The sequence below is a fragment of the Andrena cerasifolii genome, chromosome 7 (genome assembly GCF_050908995.1).
Source record: "Andrena cerasifolii isolate SP2316 chromosome 7, iyAndCera1_principal, whole genome shotgun sequence".
In the NCBI taxonomy this organism is placed as follows: Eukaryota; Metazoa; Arthropoda; class Insecta; order Hymenoptera; family Andrenidae; genus Andrena; species Andrena cerasifolii.
In genome coordinates this window covers 16,114,005-16,128,428 of record NC_135124.1, presented here as the reverse complement: position 1 = coordinate 16,128,428, position 14,424 = coordinate 16,114,005, and the positions used below count along the sequence as shown (strand labels likewise).

Genomic DNA, 14,424 nt, shown 5'->3' with positions numbered 1-14,424 from the left:
AATAAAATACTGTACCACACACTAGCACGCGTACAACACATCTTAAAACAGGCTAACTTAAAAGTTACCGTCTAATAGTACCTTTAAGAACACTAATCAATATGGTCAAGATACATTTTACATCATCCAATGCTTTATTACATCATCTTTACCACATATAACATTCTAGATACAAAATTGTGTCGTTACCGAATGCGAAATTCACATCTTTTGTCGGAAAGGATGACAGTCAAACTTCTAATATACGCAAATACATAAGTTATGCATAAAAGATCAGTTTTCAAAGTTCTTGTACGAGTCCAATGCACACAAAATGTATGATAGATTTCCCTCATTGCTTTCAAGTATAAAGTAAGGGGGTCTATTAATTGGCTGGCGATATGACGATGTGCAGTTTGAGCATATCTTTCTTTGGACCTACTAAAAATGGGGACGTAGTTTCTGGCACAGAACCCTGTTGCGGATTCAACTCCTCGAATGGTAGAAGATCGTCCAGATTAAGGACACGTTCTGATTGAGTAAATCTATGGATGATTTCTGTTACTCTCGCGATATGCTCGACACCACCCTGTAGTCCATAAATTAAAACACCTATTTTCACACGCATACCAATATCGTTATTCGCCGGTGGCTCTTTGCACGTAAGCGAGAGTCTAACCGATCGTTTCACATGCTCAGGCATCTCCACTGTTCCCTGCCAGACTATTAGGAAAAACTTTTTAAACCAGACTCCCTTCGGGTATATGTCTACGACCCATTCGCACGCGCGATCGTCACCATACTCCGCCAAGCACGAATGACTCGAGAACACTAGCGTTCTGGTATGATAAGATGGCAAACCGTGAAACTTTTCTATCGTAAGCAGCGAACTGCACGTGTCTACGGTGTAGAGTCGTGGCTCGAAGAGCAGCGCGCCGTCCTCCTCGTTTAAGCTCACTTCCCTGACTCTGTCCAGCTGACCCGAATGAAACGACATCCCTATGGACATGCGCTCTACGAAGAACTCTTTATATTTCTTCGTTAAAGGCGACAGAAGCAGCTCCGCTAATTTCCGGGGAGACATCATTGGGAATCTAATGGGCGTCATAACAGTTATCACCAATTGTTTCAACGTAGCTTCGAATTCGTCGGGCGACAACTGAGTTCTCAAACGTTTCGCCTGGTGATCCAACCAAGACTCCAGGCACTTGTACAATGTCATCTCATCTTTTATCACTAAGCTGCTTTGGTGTAACAGCGACACTAGAATATCCAGGTCGAAGTTCGCAAAGTCCGCAGTCCTGGCCACCAATTCCAAATTCCACTTGATGAAATTCTGGCATGCCTGAGTTATATCGTGGTGGCCACAATTTGAAGTATATTGCAGCCATGATACTAAAGTGCCGTGTATTGCAGCTAATGCAATGTGGTTTTGCATGTAGTCAAGGCACAACGATATTAAATCTTTCACATTGTACTTATCAGCTAGAGATAATATTGGCAGAACAACTTCGTAGTTGATTCTTATTTGGCCAGTGTAAAAGTACCGCAGAAATTCACTAAATATAGGTGCGCATTGTGGCGTTTCTTGGAGGGTTACTCTACTCTCTTGAGATTCACTCCATTGTGGGCTCATTAACATTATCTGCGGTAAAGAAACAGAATAAACAAGATGGTCTGCGAACTGTTACATACTACTCAACTCTAAAATTACTAAGATTAAAGTATAAGTTCAATTCAGGATGGATTTGCTCCGATTGGGTCAGAAACTTAATGCCCGAAATTTAACACGTTTCATATTTTATATATTATTTACTTGCGAAAGTTTCAGAGGAAGTCTACAAGCGAAATAACTGACTTAGTATTATTTTACTCTAACAAGGGGAGCACATGGTGTCCTCCCCTTGTAAGTTTCAATCTGAGAATCATCACTCTTCTGTATTTTCTAGTAATACTTTTGTTCCAATTTCTACAATATCCATATTACAAATCATCAATGTATAACATTGGTTTTATATGCAGTCTTTTCTCTTAAAATACATATCTGTTACTCAATTCTTGTAACAGTTGCTAGTTTCTGCACCTCAATTGAGCTCAGGGTACCCAAAAACCATGAATATCGATTCTATAATTTGGGTATTCTTATACTTTTACAAAGCCTCGTAAAAATATTTGAATCTGTAACTTTTTATTCCCTCTCGTTTTACTGCTTAATGTTGTGTAAACTTTAAAATAACATTAATGTAAAACTGAATTCGCTTACTTGGAAAACATCGCTCGAAGCGCAAAGTATAAGGCGATGTGCAGGATATTCTATACCATCGACGACGAGACAAATATCATTCATAAGTCGCTCGGCATACAGGGTTGCTATCTTTAATAGAACTGTATGTGAATTGTCTACCTAAGTAGGAACACAAGAAATTTATTTCTCGCCGGGAAAATAAGGATTTGTAAAATACCATTTTTCTAACAACCTCTATCGAATCTGAATTCTGAGCTCCTCCTACATTCTTCGGAATGCTACTAGCTTCCTCCGTTCGTTTATTCGTATCCATTCCTGAAAAACCTGTCGTCTACCAAACACTACTCATTACATCTGTACACACTCCCCTCGGGTTAATTACTTTTTCACTCCATTGGGTAAGTTTGGAAGGATACAACCAACTCTCCCATTAAATTCTCCATTAATCGTTACCTGCGTTTCTACAGTACCTCTCAAAGCATGATAACTGTAAGAAGAATAAATACGTAATAACAATGCGTGTGTATCTTTAACAATTATCGCAATAATAATTATGACAGCAGACTGAGATGTATTTAGATGCAAGTTATAACTCGTTCGTGACTAGAGTGTAGTGCATCACACTTTCATAAAAAGAAGAGCATCAGTTGAGAGATATTAACAAGCTGTGGCGAGAGTAGCAGTTATTTAATTGTAATTATTTAAAATTACGTACAATTAATCGTATTTTCTATATCCTTTAATCAACGAGATAATACACTGTATGTGATAGAACTGTCATTTTAATTTACATAATAGCATTTAATGAAACAACTATTCATAAATTTCGTTATTACAATTAATCAAAGGGACTACCAATTGTTTTCGAGTGTAATTCGGATGTTCTATCCCAGTCCGTAATTCATGCTATTAAATCACTGGAGTGTAAATTATTTTTTTAAAGTTAAACGAGAGCTGTCGCTTTTCTTTATTTTCGTATCTTTATCCATATACCTAATTACGATTTTTCTACGAAACGCCCAAACTGCACGTACCGTATCAACGTGAAACACAAAATTCCACTGATTCGAAAGCCAGTGTATAAATACATGCAGTAAAAATGGTAGACTTGGACGGTGTTGTGCATCTGGCGCGAAATTTGAAATCTGGATCAGTAGATTTATGAAAATTTGTTAAATCCAAGACTCGATTAATCCAATCCTCTGTCATAGAGTTATCTTTTTGCTAAGATTAGATTAAGATTAGATCTACATACTTAATGAGTATTTTAATGGATGGGAGTTTTAACTTTTAGAGACTGTGAAGAAACATTTGTATTAATATTCAAGTAGTTACTAGGTAAAGCTTCTGAAGATTATTATAATCTTGAGAGGTGGCTGAAGGAGATTTCTACTTAATATTTTATTTTAAAGATAGGAACCTTAAAGTAACTATACTTAAGAAGTTTTATTCATACCTGTCGTACTTCAAACTATTTGTAAATAAATTTCACCCAGATCCGTAATAAAATTACTTTTTTCATTCCAATTGTACACCTAAAGCTATTCTTCATATAATATAACTTTCCAAGATTTGTATTACACTATTGCAATTAAATAATAATAATAACAACAATATGGCAATGTTATAATGTATTTATAAAATAGCAACTATATTTTATACATAATATATACATATACAATGTACATACTTATACTTACATTCCGATATAAAAAACAATAAATCGTGTTATGGAATTCAATATTTTCAAAGAATCATTATTTTCTTTTAAAGTAAATGTTAGATCTAATTCTGAGTTGTACGATCACTTATACACGAACGGTTTATGAGTTGATTAATGAAGACGAATCTAATCTGGTTCAAAACCTTTTTTATATTGTGCGAACTCTATTCACAATTGCTCAGTACTGATAAATTTTTATAATTACTGTGATCTATAATTATTATGCTGGTGTTAACATTTTCAGACAATTCTGCAGAGCTTTGATATTTCTCTACCGTATACAAAAACTCCTTATTAGCATCCAGCCTCTCGAATTGGTAATTCATCAACCAATAATATTCAGAAATCTCCATTTGGAAGCTGTCTATAGAATCCTGTTCTGTTTCATTCGTGAAATGCTTCTCTTCGTCGCTCATTCTTATTTCACTGTAACGCAATATGACATCTTCCATAGTATTCCCATGTTCGTTATACTCCAAAGTCGCAGCAATTATTTTCTCCGTTACCCAAAGATACGCATCAACGGATATATGAATCTTAATTTTGTGCTCGAATGCTTGGAAGTTGTGCTTGAATTTTATATTACATAATAAACATATTTCATCGTGACACTTCAAATAATGAATTTTATAAGATTGTAGGCTTGAAAATTCTTTTAAACATGTTACGCAATTGAAACACTTGTTCTCTGGAATATTATCAAATCTTTGATACTCGTAAAGGGACAGCAAACGTTTCAACCCAAGAATTCGCGCTATATCATTTTGAAAATCTTCCATTCTCTCATATCTCATTCGAATGCTAATATTGTCTTCTTTAAAATCCGAATCATCCAAAACTATGTGGCGACTTATTAGATGCTTCGTTATTTCGTCTGCAGTATATAGATCGTTACAAACTTTACATATTTCCACTTTAATGCTATGCCACTTCTCCAAATGAAATTTCATTTGTGTCTTCGTCAGACATATTATGTTGCAGAGTTTACATTTCAATAATTCATCGTCGTCGCATGGTAGAGATATAACATTCGAATTAATGCATGTATCTAAGGGTATTTTGACCGTTTCGCTTGTCCCGTTCAAGTTTTTCGTATTACTAATTAGATAACTAATATCTTTGTCATTTATGAGCTGCCTCGTTTCCTCGGAGAGTGTAATGTCAGGTCTATTCGTATCGCTTAAACTATGAGGTATATTACTTTCTGCAGATAAATCTGTAGAATTGTTTACGTCACTGCAATCGCCAAGCGCCGAATGCACAAGTTTATGTCTTTCTAGCATATACATCGTAAGGAAACTTAAATTACACACATCGCACACATGTGGACCCGCAATCTCAAAATGACAACTCACGTTATGTTGTGTTAACGATATACCGTTGGTGAAGATCAGATCACATCTCTGACAATTCCACGATGTAACGTTAGTACATATATGAATGTTTACCATCGCAACCGACGTAAGAATTTTATTACAGTTATCACAAATATGAACCACCGATTCATCGTTATGACAATAATACTTGTGCCGCAAATAATTTCTAATTAACGCAAAGTTTTCTTTACAGGGATTACAACGCCACTTTCTATTCCTTTCAGTCGTGTTCCTGTTACTAAGAATATTAGAAATCGCTCTTTGACATATTTCCTTATTCTTTCTCAGAAGCATTCTTGACATTTCCCTGCTGGGCGAAACGTTGCATTCCTTTCTAAAGATATCGATGCTCTGCGATGGCATATTTTCTGTTATATACAAATTGCTGAAATACGGCGTAAGTAGATTCGATAACTCTGTACCGTCGAAGATACAATCGTGCAAGAAGAACATATGCTCTTTTAACACCTTTTTAGAATTGAATCTCTTATCGCACATATCGCAACGTACTTCTTTTGGTAAATAAGTTACAACTTCGTTCTTATTCGTATTAAGCGTAAAATCAGTGCTTGCTTTATAATTTATTGGAAATTCACTATCTATGATTTCTTCTCCAGTATCATATGTTTTACACTTCTTCGTGATATTTATGTTACATTGAATTGATTTCTGCCTTTTCACACCTCTCGACTTTTGTGCCAAGTTTACGTATAATACATAATTGCAATCCAATGCATTATTCGTGTCTAGCGTATTTTCTTCTTTTCCTATATCTTCCACATCTTCATTTTTGGCATTGTTAGTTTCCTCACTAATTTCGCTCGACATTGAAATATTACGATTTGGTTCTTCTAAATACCTACTCGTTGCAACAGGATTAACTACATTATTATTTGTACAGCTTTCGGAGCAATCCTGTCCGTTCTCTATATGTACATTTGGTACAACAGCGTTGCTTTCGAATTTAATCATATTGTTATTCTGTGAAAGTTCTTGTATCTCTTGTTCTTTACTCGTACTAGTATCAGGACTTATTTCATGTTTCGATATATGTAACAGAAACGAACCTTTTCTCTTATAGCATTTAGAGCAAATATCGCAAACATATGGACTATCATTTGACATTGAATATCCCGTTCCATTATTTAAATCTTCCACGCTGCTTTCCAATTGCGACACTCTCTGCGTGATGTGAGTGATACTCGAACATTTCACCTGGTTCGAATTGGTGTAACACGTATTGTTCTTTAAATTGATTTCTTTCGAATTGTAATAATACTCGTTTATGCAATTGCTAGTTTGTACTACGCTCTTCTCATCTTGATTAGAAACTTTCGCCACATTATTCGTTACATCGAACATGGGATTCTTGTTCGGAGCACAAGTTTTATTAAATACCTGCTCGTGCTTGTACATTTCATACAACTTCGAAGTTTCAATTAGTTTCTTCCCCCCATACTTTTCTATATCATTTTTGGAGTAATTGAAATTGTGATGTATTTTGCGTATATGGTTTTCGAATTGCTTCATGGTATTAAATATTTTCAGGCAACAGCAGCACTCGAAAATAAACTTATCTTTATCATTTAAACTCAAATGCTGGTTAAGATTAATAATATCAACTGTAAACTGTTCCCCTCTAGTTTCCGGTATTCCTTTACATTGTAAATGTATGTCCATTATGTGTTGCTGGAAATGAGATAGAGAATAGATTTGTAAACCGCAAAGCGTACATTCGATGCACAATTTCTCGTCTTTCACAAAATCGATCTTACTCGAGAACTGTAGCAAAAGATTAAATACTTGCTTACAAGTGGTGCACATCGCCACGCTTCTTCTTACTCTATATTCTTCTAACGTTTTCAAATTGCTACGCCTAGATCTTCGTTTCGCTTTCCCGTTCATCGACTTTTTTTTATGCTCCAGGAAAAAGTTCACAATATTCTCCAATTTGGATATATCATTTTGCAATGTCGCCGTCTTACTAACTTCGTTGCACGAAGGCAGTCCATATTTATCTGGTTTGTCATTTATCTGTGGACTTAAGCTTCCATTTTCTGATATCTTCTCCTCTAACGTTTCTTCGTTATATTGATGTATCGAGACGATCTGTTTCTTCACCTTCTTCCCAAATAAATTATCTTCGCTGTGACTCTCGTATCTTAAACTTTTGTTCTTCACACTAATTCCTTCATCGGTCTTTATCTGAGTATTTTCATACAACTTACGCACGGAACATTGCACTTGCACGATATCTTTCGTCCGATATACTTTCCGTTTCCCTTCACTCCCCCTTCCGTTCGTAATACAGTATGGATTTCTTATCATTTGCAATAATTCGGACGAAGGGAAGTTTTCCACTTTAGTTAAAGATATCGTCAATTGTTTGTTGGTCGTAAAATTCTCAGGTATCGCTACGTCTCTGTTTACTTCGCTATTATTTTTATCTGCTCGGACTATATCAAGCTTAGAAGAGTTCCCGGAGCCTCTTCTTTTTACTGCTTCTCCAAAATATTTATTTTTCATTGTTTCAATGGCACAATGTTCATGTTGCTGCGATATATCGCACCCTTCTTGCTGGTTCGTTTCATTTACTTGAACATTGCGTCCCAGTTTCAGAATTTCCGGTTCCTTTATTTCCTTGGGAACGCTTTTCGTTGACTTCACAACCGTAACGGACTTATTAATTTGATATTTGTCTTCCTTTTGAATCTGCATATCAACCAGTGTCGGAGAATTGGGTTGTAAAGCAGTCCGCCCAACATTTTTACTGTTTTCTCGCTTCAAAGATCTTTTACGCGGTGCGTGACCCTCGTTCCGATGTTTATTTAATGTTTCATTAGGGGGGAAAGTACTATCGAATAAATTACAAGACAACGCATTAGATGTAGAATGAACGTGCGTTGTCGTTTGCAAATTACGCTCAAATACTGTTTTACGTTCGACTTGAATTATGCGTGGTATAACAGTATCATCTACGTTTCCTTTATTATCACAGCTTTTAAAAGAGAATTCAGATATACTTTTCCTGGATTTGTTTAAACTTTGACTATTAATAGACTCTGAATTTATGGCTTTTGCTTCTGGAGCATGCGAGGCTGAAGTAACATGGCTTACATCTTTTAGCGATTCCCCGAGTTTTTTTAGCCTAGTCATAGACCTTGTTCTTACACGGTTTTCCAATGGACGCATCGAACTAGTCCCCCCCGATTTACTTACACGATCCTGTAGAATTGTATCGTCCGTAAAAGTCTTCTTATAAAAATCGGAGAAACCCATTCCGTTCCCTTCGCTAATAATTCGCTCGACCTCAGTTCTCCTTTTTCTCCTTGCACTTTTGTGCACTTTACTTTCTACGACATTTTCTTCGATCTCTGTAGTGCTCACGACTTTAGACTCCTGTTCGTTCAATTGCGTCCCATTGGTGTGCAAGGACGTTTGTATTCTTGTTACACTACTCCTACGTTTTTTCTCTAAAGTCGTTACACCCGTCTGCTTCGAGATAACCATGTGCGTTCTATTCATCAAATTCAGATTCATTCGGGCTTCGTCGGTTGTACGCTCCTCTTGGAAATATTCGAGTACTTTCTCTTGAGATTCTGTGTGCATCACTTCCTCCTCCTTCTGCTTTTTGGGAGTTTTACTTCTAGCCCTTTCTACTGCATTTACCGTACCCTTTCGCCTTAACTCTATAGCTATTCCACTTATATGAACTTTCTTTTTATGATGATGCAATGCTTTTTTGCTGGAGAAAGAATCGGTACATAAATCACAACTGATCGACTTAGCTTTCCCTTTAGTCGACTCCGAAACGCTACTCAGTCTTTTGTTAGAATTACTCGGAACAATTTCTTTGCAGTTTGAATTAACTTTGTTCCCATTTTGCTTTGGGGCGGAAGTATTTAATTCCGTATCGTAAACAGGTAGATATTTCTGCACCGTTTCTTTCCCCTTTCGTACAGACGTAACTCTATTTTCTGAACATTTCTCCTTTGAATTCGAAGAGTCCTCTTGCCTCGCAGTTATAAACACTCTGTCACGAATTTCATTACCATAAAGATAATCTTTATGTTTGAACATCTTTAAATTCCTCTTTGGTTTTCCATTATTCCTAAGACCATTGATATTCGATACCTTGCTGTCCCTGGATTCCACTCGATCCTTACAGTGTTGTTTGGCGATCTTCGTCATCGTGTATTAACAAATTCTCTTCGATCTTGAAATATGAATATTTGTGTTAGTCAACACGATTTGCATTTCATTTACACATATACAAATGTATTATTACATTACTACAATTTTCCCAGGAAAGCACCTGTACATTATTTATACATCTAAAAGCATTAAATTATACGTAACTCCGTACAGCTATAAGGAACATTCATTGCTATTAAAATATCAGATATCCCTTATTTATATCCTTCACATTTCAATATGTAAGCATCTTCCACCGTTTCAAAGTATTCCAAACACACAAATAAGTCTACAATACTTACCGATGCAACACATTAATTATACACGCTGCCTCCTTGTGCACCAGCATTTATAGCTTCCAGAGATTAATTAGAGTCATTAGAGTCCTTGTTTCCTGTATTTATTAAACAGCGATAGTCGCATCGAACAATGCTCGATGTTTCAGAGTCTGAAAGACGAAATGTGATACTTCTGTACAAATCCATGTATTCATACAAACCAGTTACATCTTATTCCATAAATCAATAGGATTAAGGGCTGCATACAGATCATAATAGTTAAGTAAAGCAAACGTATTAACCTTACCACTCTTCTTTCTTTAATAGTATGATTCTATGCGCTTAACAGATATTAGAGAATCTCTTCATTTGCGCATTAATAACTTCTACACTTCTGTTTGTTATATTTACGGCTTGCTACGTATTTGAAAGTTCTTGCACCGCTAACCATAATTATTCGCGTTTCTTGCGCCATTGACGAAATTCAAATTGAAATTTGAATCACGCGACTATTCATTGTTTATAGTAGCGAATAATATATACGAAACATAAATAATATCATCGAAGCTTATGAAGTATTATTTTAATGATATAATGCGGTGACCGTTAGTTAATACTGGATAATACACGTTCCTGAACTTAATGTTGGTATCCCTAAACAATGTACACCTGTGGTTACATTTTTATAGATAGCCATTCTTGTCATATCAGAAGGAACTCGTTTCACGCATGCAGAATGAGCTCATTGGCTCCGAGGGAGCGTTGGTTGGGGTATAGCCAATAGTAGCGCAAAACAGATCTATGCGCAGTTCCTATACAAGGGAGCACGACTAATGCCTGCTTTCCACGGCTAAACCTAACCTATTTGTCAAATCGGCTCAGGTTCGGACGCGCCCTAAGGTTTATAATAGTTACAAAATTGGTATTTTTTTTATTCCTCTAGAGATATTGCGCAATTTGACAGGGAATTTGAAAATTGTAAAGCGCGCGGGATTTTAAATAATTTCAAACAATACAATTTTATTACACATCGACTTTACTTCGTATTCGAACGAATTACGCTTCTTCTGCAATTAATTCACGCACTTTAGTGATTGGATTTTGAAATAAATACTTGTGGCTACTTTCCAGTGGGATCTTCGTAGTTATCTTAATTATAATTAATTAGTTATTACTAGATTTATTGGACACGGAAATTGGCCTGGGCAAAGACACTACACTAATGCAACGATCTTAAGCAACAAAACAACCTTATAACTGACTTCTTCTCTACGTTTCTGTGTTGCACAAATATAGCACCTTCTTCGACCCTGGGACTAACCTCAGATGCTGTACAGAAAAGTACCATATTTGGTACAAACACAATAGTTTAAGATTCAGCATCGAACAGAATAGCCAGTATCGATATTCTCTGTATTAGTCAATGTTCTGTACTTAAACCGACGTTTCTAAATATCAGGTAGAAATTATGGGATATTTGTATTCCTCTATTTCCATAATGCATAAGTATCACATTCTTCTTCTAATAAACAACTAGAAGAAACGAAAATGCTCTAAGAAACATCGTTAATATGTATCCTGCAATTTTTTTCATTATTATTTTTACAGGTTACTTGAAGAAAATGTACGCAACATACTGTACTTATGCTTTCGTAACTGCCTGTCTTGTAATCGTCACAAGAATATGTTTTTTGTTATTTTTTCCGTATCAGCTGGGGCAAAGAAAGATCGTTCGGGTTGATGCTGCTAAAACTATGATAATATTAGGGTCCGGTGGACACACCGGAGAAATGATGAGAGTTCTTGAAAATCTAGACTTTAAAAATTATTCGCCGAGAATATATGTACAGGCTGACACGGATGAGCTCAGTACTTTGAAAGTTGAACACTTGGAAGAGAATAATACAGACTATAAAGTAATAAAAATTCGCAGGAGCCGAGAAATTCATCAATCGTACTACACGTCTGTTTATACTACTACCCATGCAACATTGCAGTCGATTCCTGTTTTATGGAGAGAGCGCCCGGATCTACTCCTGTGCAATGGTCCAGGCACTTGCGTCCCTTTGTGTCTCGTAGCATTTCTCTTCAAAGCGTTCTATATCACAAACACTACTATAGTGTTTATCGAAAGTTTCTGCAGAGTTAAATCGTTATCTTTAACAGGCAGAATGTTGTATTATATAGTTGACTACTTAATTGTACAGTGGCCATATTTAAAATCAATGTATAAAAAGACGCTTTACTTATGAGTAAAATAATATCTATACATACTATTGCTTTTTACTAATCTATGTACCTGTGCCATTTTTAGAAAATGTGCAATTATACCTTTACTACAAATCTAATTCCTTGGGACTCATTAGAGGAAAATTCGCAGAATTGTTTACCCGTTGAAATGAAAAGACATTTAATGACAATTCTGAAAAGATTAAAGAATCTCACTGGAAACGAGACGTATATAGACATTTTTTTATAAAACTTGATAGCATACTCGCTATGATTTATTCTATTTAACAAATTAACTTCTTTTAAAAGGGATTTGCCAAAAAAATGGATAGAAAGTTCATTGATTCTGCTTGAAGCATGTTTGGATAGAACATGGGAAACATTAAATTCTGGGTATTGGCAGTCGGTTCCAATAGAATATCGATATTGTTATTCATTGTGCTCCATTTTAAAGGTATTATAATTATATCACCGTTACAACGTTTATTTTTAAAAGAATATTTGCTAGTATATCTCTGTAGGTAGTATTACTGGAATTTCAATACAGCATTGATACCAAAGACCTCGCAAAGAATGCTTCTTTGTCCAAAAACACTGTTCAACAAATTGATAAAGGTATTTTATTGGGAGCACCTCTTCCGAATATGCTTCGTTTGTTACCAAGAATCGCTTCGAAACTGAATAATGATTGTACAGGTAAACACTGTACTTTTATAACCATTATATTGTGTTTTTATGTTACGCTGGTGTTACTTTTTTTTTAGTGGAAATGCTGGCCTCGAATGACTTGTCTATTAATTCTATAAACTTCCCTGACTCCGCACTTCCTGGATTTAGCAAAGTTGCCCATTACACTGAACCATCGATGGAGTTATTTTATAAAGAGATATTCATGCCAAAAGTTCCAGCATTATTGAAAGGTAACTTCATTGTTGGGGTACTTAAATGAAGGGTCTATTTAGGTCTACTTTGTATTTCCAGATTGTATTAATCATTGGGAAGCCCTACGACGATGGCAAGATTTAAAGTATTTGAATAAAGTAGCTGGAAATCGTACAGTACCGATTGAAATAGGATCGCGTTATACCGATGAAGATTGGACGCAACAGCTACTTAGCTTCTCAGAATTTTTACAGAAGCATGTATTAGCAAAAGATAACAGAGTTGGATATTTGGCTCAACATCAACTTTTCGAACAGGTTCCTACATTTCTTTCTTTTCAACTGTTATGGTGATGAAATTTTTCAATAAAAGCTGAGTATTATTGTGGTACTAATTGTAGGTTCCCGAATTGAAAGACGATTTCACGATACCTGAATATTGCAATTTTACAGACAACGACGAAGTGGAACCACCAGATATAAATGCATGGTTTGGGCCTGGTGGAACCATATCGCCTCTGCACTTTGATCCGAAAAATAATCTTCTGTGTCAGGTACGAGGATTAATTTCTATTTCGAGATTCATATCTTACGAACTATTCTGCATTAAATATTTCGTATTATTACTTGTTATCTCTTAGGTATTCGGATATAAAAAGGTCATTCTGTATTCTCCAGAGGACTCGCCTAATCTGTATCCATACGATACACGATTACTTAACAACACCGCACAAGTAGATCCTCTGAATCCAGATTACAAGAAGTGGCCGAATTTTATCAATGCCAAAGGTTTTATGGCGTATTTGAAACCAAGCGACATACTCTTTATACCTCCAAAGTGGTGGCATCATGTATCCGCATTAACTCCAAGCTTTTCAATTAGCTTTTGGTGGAATTGAGCATAAAATTCTCTTGAGAAAATAGCTCAAGCAGAAAAGGTTTTAAAACAGAATATATTATAAAAAAAGAAGCTTTGTCTAGTACCTAAAACTTGTAAGACAAGCTTGCAGTATTATACATGATATGTAAAATAAAAATGAATTAAAATCATGAGTACAGTAATTTACATTGTTTATTCTACATATACAGTCTTCCCCGGATTATCGAGAAATATTTGGGACCGGGGAATTCTCAATAAACTGGGGCATTGGAAGTAGTTAGCACGTAATAAACTGACACTTCTGACAAGGAGACTGATTGGCGTAAACCGAGAGTGAGTGAAATAGCGTACCAGCGGGAGACTCTCGGTCGACGGGGAATTTTGTCATTCAGTATTGAATTTGAAACTTTTCATATTACTGATTACACCTTGGCGAGAGTATTACCGACGGATTGGTGAGTTTATGTCGACGAAAGTGAGTTCAAACACGAAGCAATTCGGTCTATTTTTTATTATGAAAACACGATTAGAGTGCCAGTTCCCCGGTTTAAAAGGAAAAACACGCTGCTCGTGATTAACTCGCAACATTTCTCCTGCAATTATTATCGAAGTAATTTGACAATCCTCGTAATACCAAAT

The 14,424-nt window shown here is 35.8% G+C and overlaps 4 protein-coding genes across 6 annotated transcripts; 2 read left to right on the top strand and 2 right to left on the bottom strand.

Annotated features, from left to right (window-relative positions):
- Positions 1 to 111: 111 nt before the first annotated feature.
- On the bottom strand, positions 112 to 9,481 carry Tango10 (transport and golgi organization 10). 3 transcript variants are annotated; one of them, XM_076816298.1, is made up of 5 exons: positions 3,218 to 3,339; positions 2,607 to 2,711; positions 2,457 to 2,548; positions 2,243 to 2,383; positions 112 to 1,624 (listed from the first exon to the last, which is right to left on the bottom strand). In XM_076816298.1, the coding sequence occupies exons 3-5, from the start codon at positions 2,535 to 2,537 to the stop codon at positions 365 to 367; spliced, it is 1,482 nt and encodes a 493-aa protein (XP_076672413.1). In that variant the 5' UTR covers positions 2,538 to 2,548; positions 2,607 to 2,711; positions 3,218 to 3,339; the 3' UTR covers positions 112 to 364. The 3 variants fall into 3 exon arrangements, with proteins under 3 accessions (XP_076672413.1, XP_076672411.1, XP_076672412.1); XM_076816296.1 differs by lacking the exon at positions 3,218 to 3,339 and adding an exon at positions 9,458 to 9,481 and having other exon boundaries at positions 2,457 to 2,711; XM_076816297.1 differs by having other exon boundaries at positions 2,457 to 2,711; positions 3,080 to 3,222.
- On the bottom strand, positions 6,846 to 9,514 carry LOC143371286 (uncharacterized). The gene is made up of 2 exons (XM_076816263.1): positions 7,135 to 9,514; positions 6,846 to 7,012 (listed from the first exon to the last, which is right to left on the bottom strand). Exons 1-2 carry the CDS (start codon positions 9,512 to 9,514, stop codon positions 6,981 to 6,983), a joined length of 2,412 nt encoding a protein of 803 aa, XP_076672378.1. The 3' UTR covers positions 6,846 to 6,980.
- Positions 9,515 to 11,002: 1,488 nt separating this feature from the next.
- Alg14 (ALG14, UDP-N-acetylglucosaminyltransferase subunit) lies at positions 11,003 to 12,068 on the top strand. The gene is made up of 2 exons (XM_076816327.1): positions 11,003 to 11,254; positions 11,404 to 12,068. The coding sequence occupies exon 2, from the start codon at positions 11,418 to 11,420 to the stop codon at positions 12,045 to 12,047; it is 630 nt and encodes a 209-aa protein (XP_076672442.1). The 5' UTR covers positions 11,003 to 11,254; positions 11,404 to 11,417; the 3' UTR covers positions 12,048 to 12,068.
- A 44-nt stretch (positions 12,069 to 12,112) lies between these two features.
- On the top strand, positions 12,113 to 13,955 carry LOC143371308 (bifunctional peptidase and arginyl-hydroxylase JMJD5). Its single transcript, XM_076816311.1, has 7 exons — positions 12,113 to 12,252; positions 12,334 to 12,478; positions 12,546 to 12,720; positions 12,789 to 12,944; positions 13,006 to 13,223; positions 13,307 to 13,459; positions 13,547 to 13,955. The coding sequence occupies exons 1-7, from the start codon at positions 12,113 to 12,115 to the stop codon at positions 13,802 to 13,804; spliced, it is 1,245 nt and encodes a 414-aa protein (XP_076672426.1). The 3' UTR covers positions 13,805 to 13,955.
- Positions 13,956 to 14,424: the final 469 nt, after the last annotated feature.

Excerpts from the sequence above, each read along its gene's own strand:
- Tango10 (XM_076816296.1), bottom strand. The coding sequence starts at position 2,537 with ATGGATACGAATAAACGAACGGAGGAAGCTAGTAGCATTCCGAAGAAT. Across the intron at positions 2,384-2,456 it reads AGAATTCAGATTCGATAGAG|GTAGACAATTCACATACAGT; the intron begins GTTGTTAGAAAA and ends GTTCCTACTTAG. Across the intron at positions 1,625-2,242 it reads CTTCGAGCGATGTTTTCCAA|ATAATGTTAATGAGCCCACA; the intron begins GTAAGCGAATTC and ends TCTTTACCGCAG.
- LOC143371286 (XM_076816263.1), bottom strand. The coding sequence starts at position 9,514 with ATGACGAAGATCGCCAAACAACACTGTAAGGATCGAGTGGAATCCAGG. Across the intron at positions 7,013-7,134 it reads CGTGGCGATGTGCACCACTT|CAACACATAATGGACATACA; the intron begins GTAAGCAAGTAT and ends TCTCATTTCCAG.
- Alg14 (XM_076816327.1), top strand. The coding sequence starts at position 11,418 with ATGTACGCAACATACTGTACTTATGCTTTCGTAACTGCCTGTCTTGTA.
- LOC143371308 (XM_076816311.1), top strand. The coding sequence starts at position 12,113 with ATGTGCAATTATACCTTTACTACAAATCTAATTCCTTGGGACTCATTA. Across the intron at positions 12,253-12,333 it reads AATCTCACTGGAAACGAGAC|GGATTTGCCAAAAAAATGGA; the intron begins GTATATAGACAT and ends TTCTTTTAAAAG. Across the intron at positions 12,479-12,545 it reads CATTGTGCTCCATTTTAAAG|GTAGTATTACTGGAATTTCA; the intron begins GTATTATAATTA and ends ATATCTCTGTAG.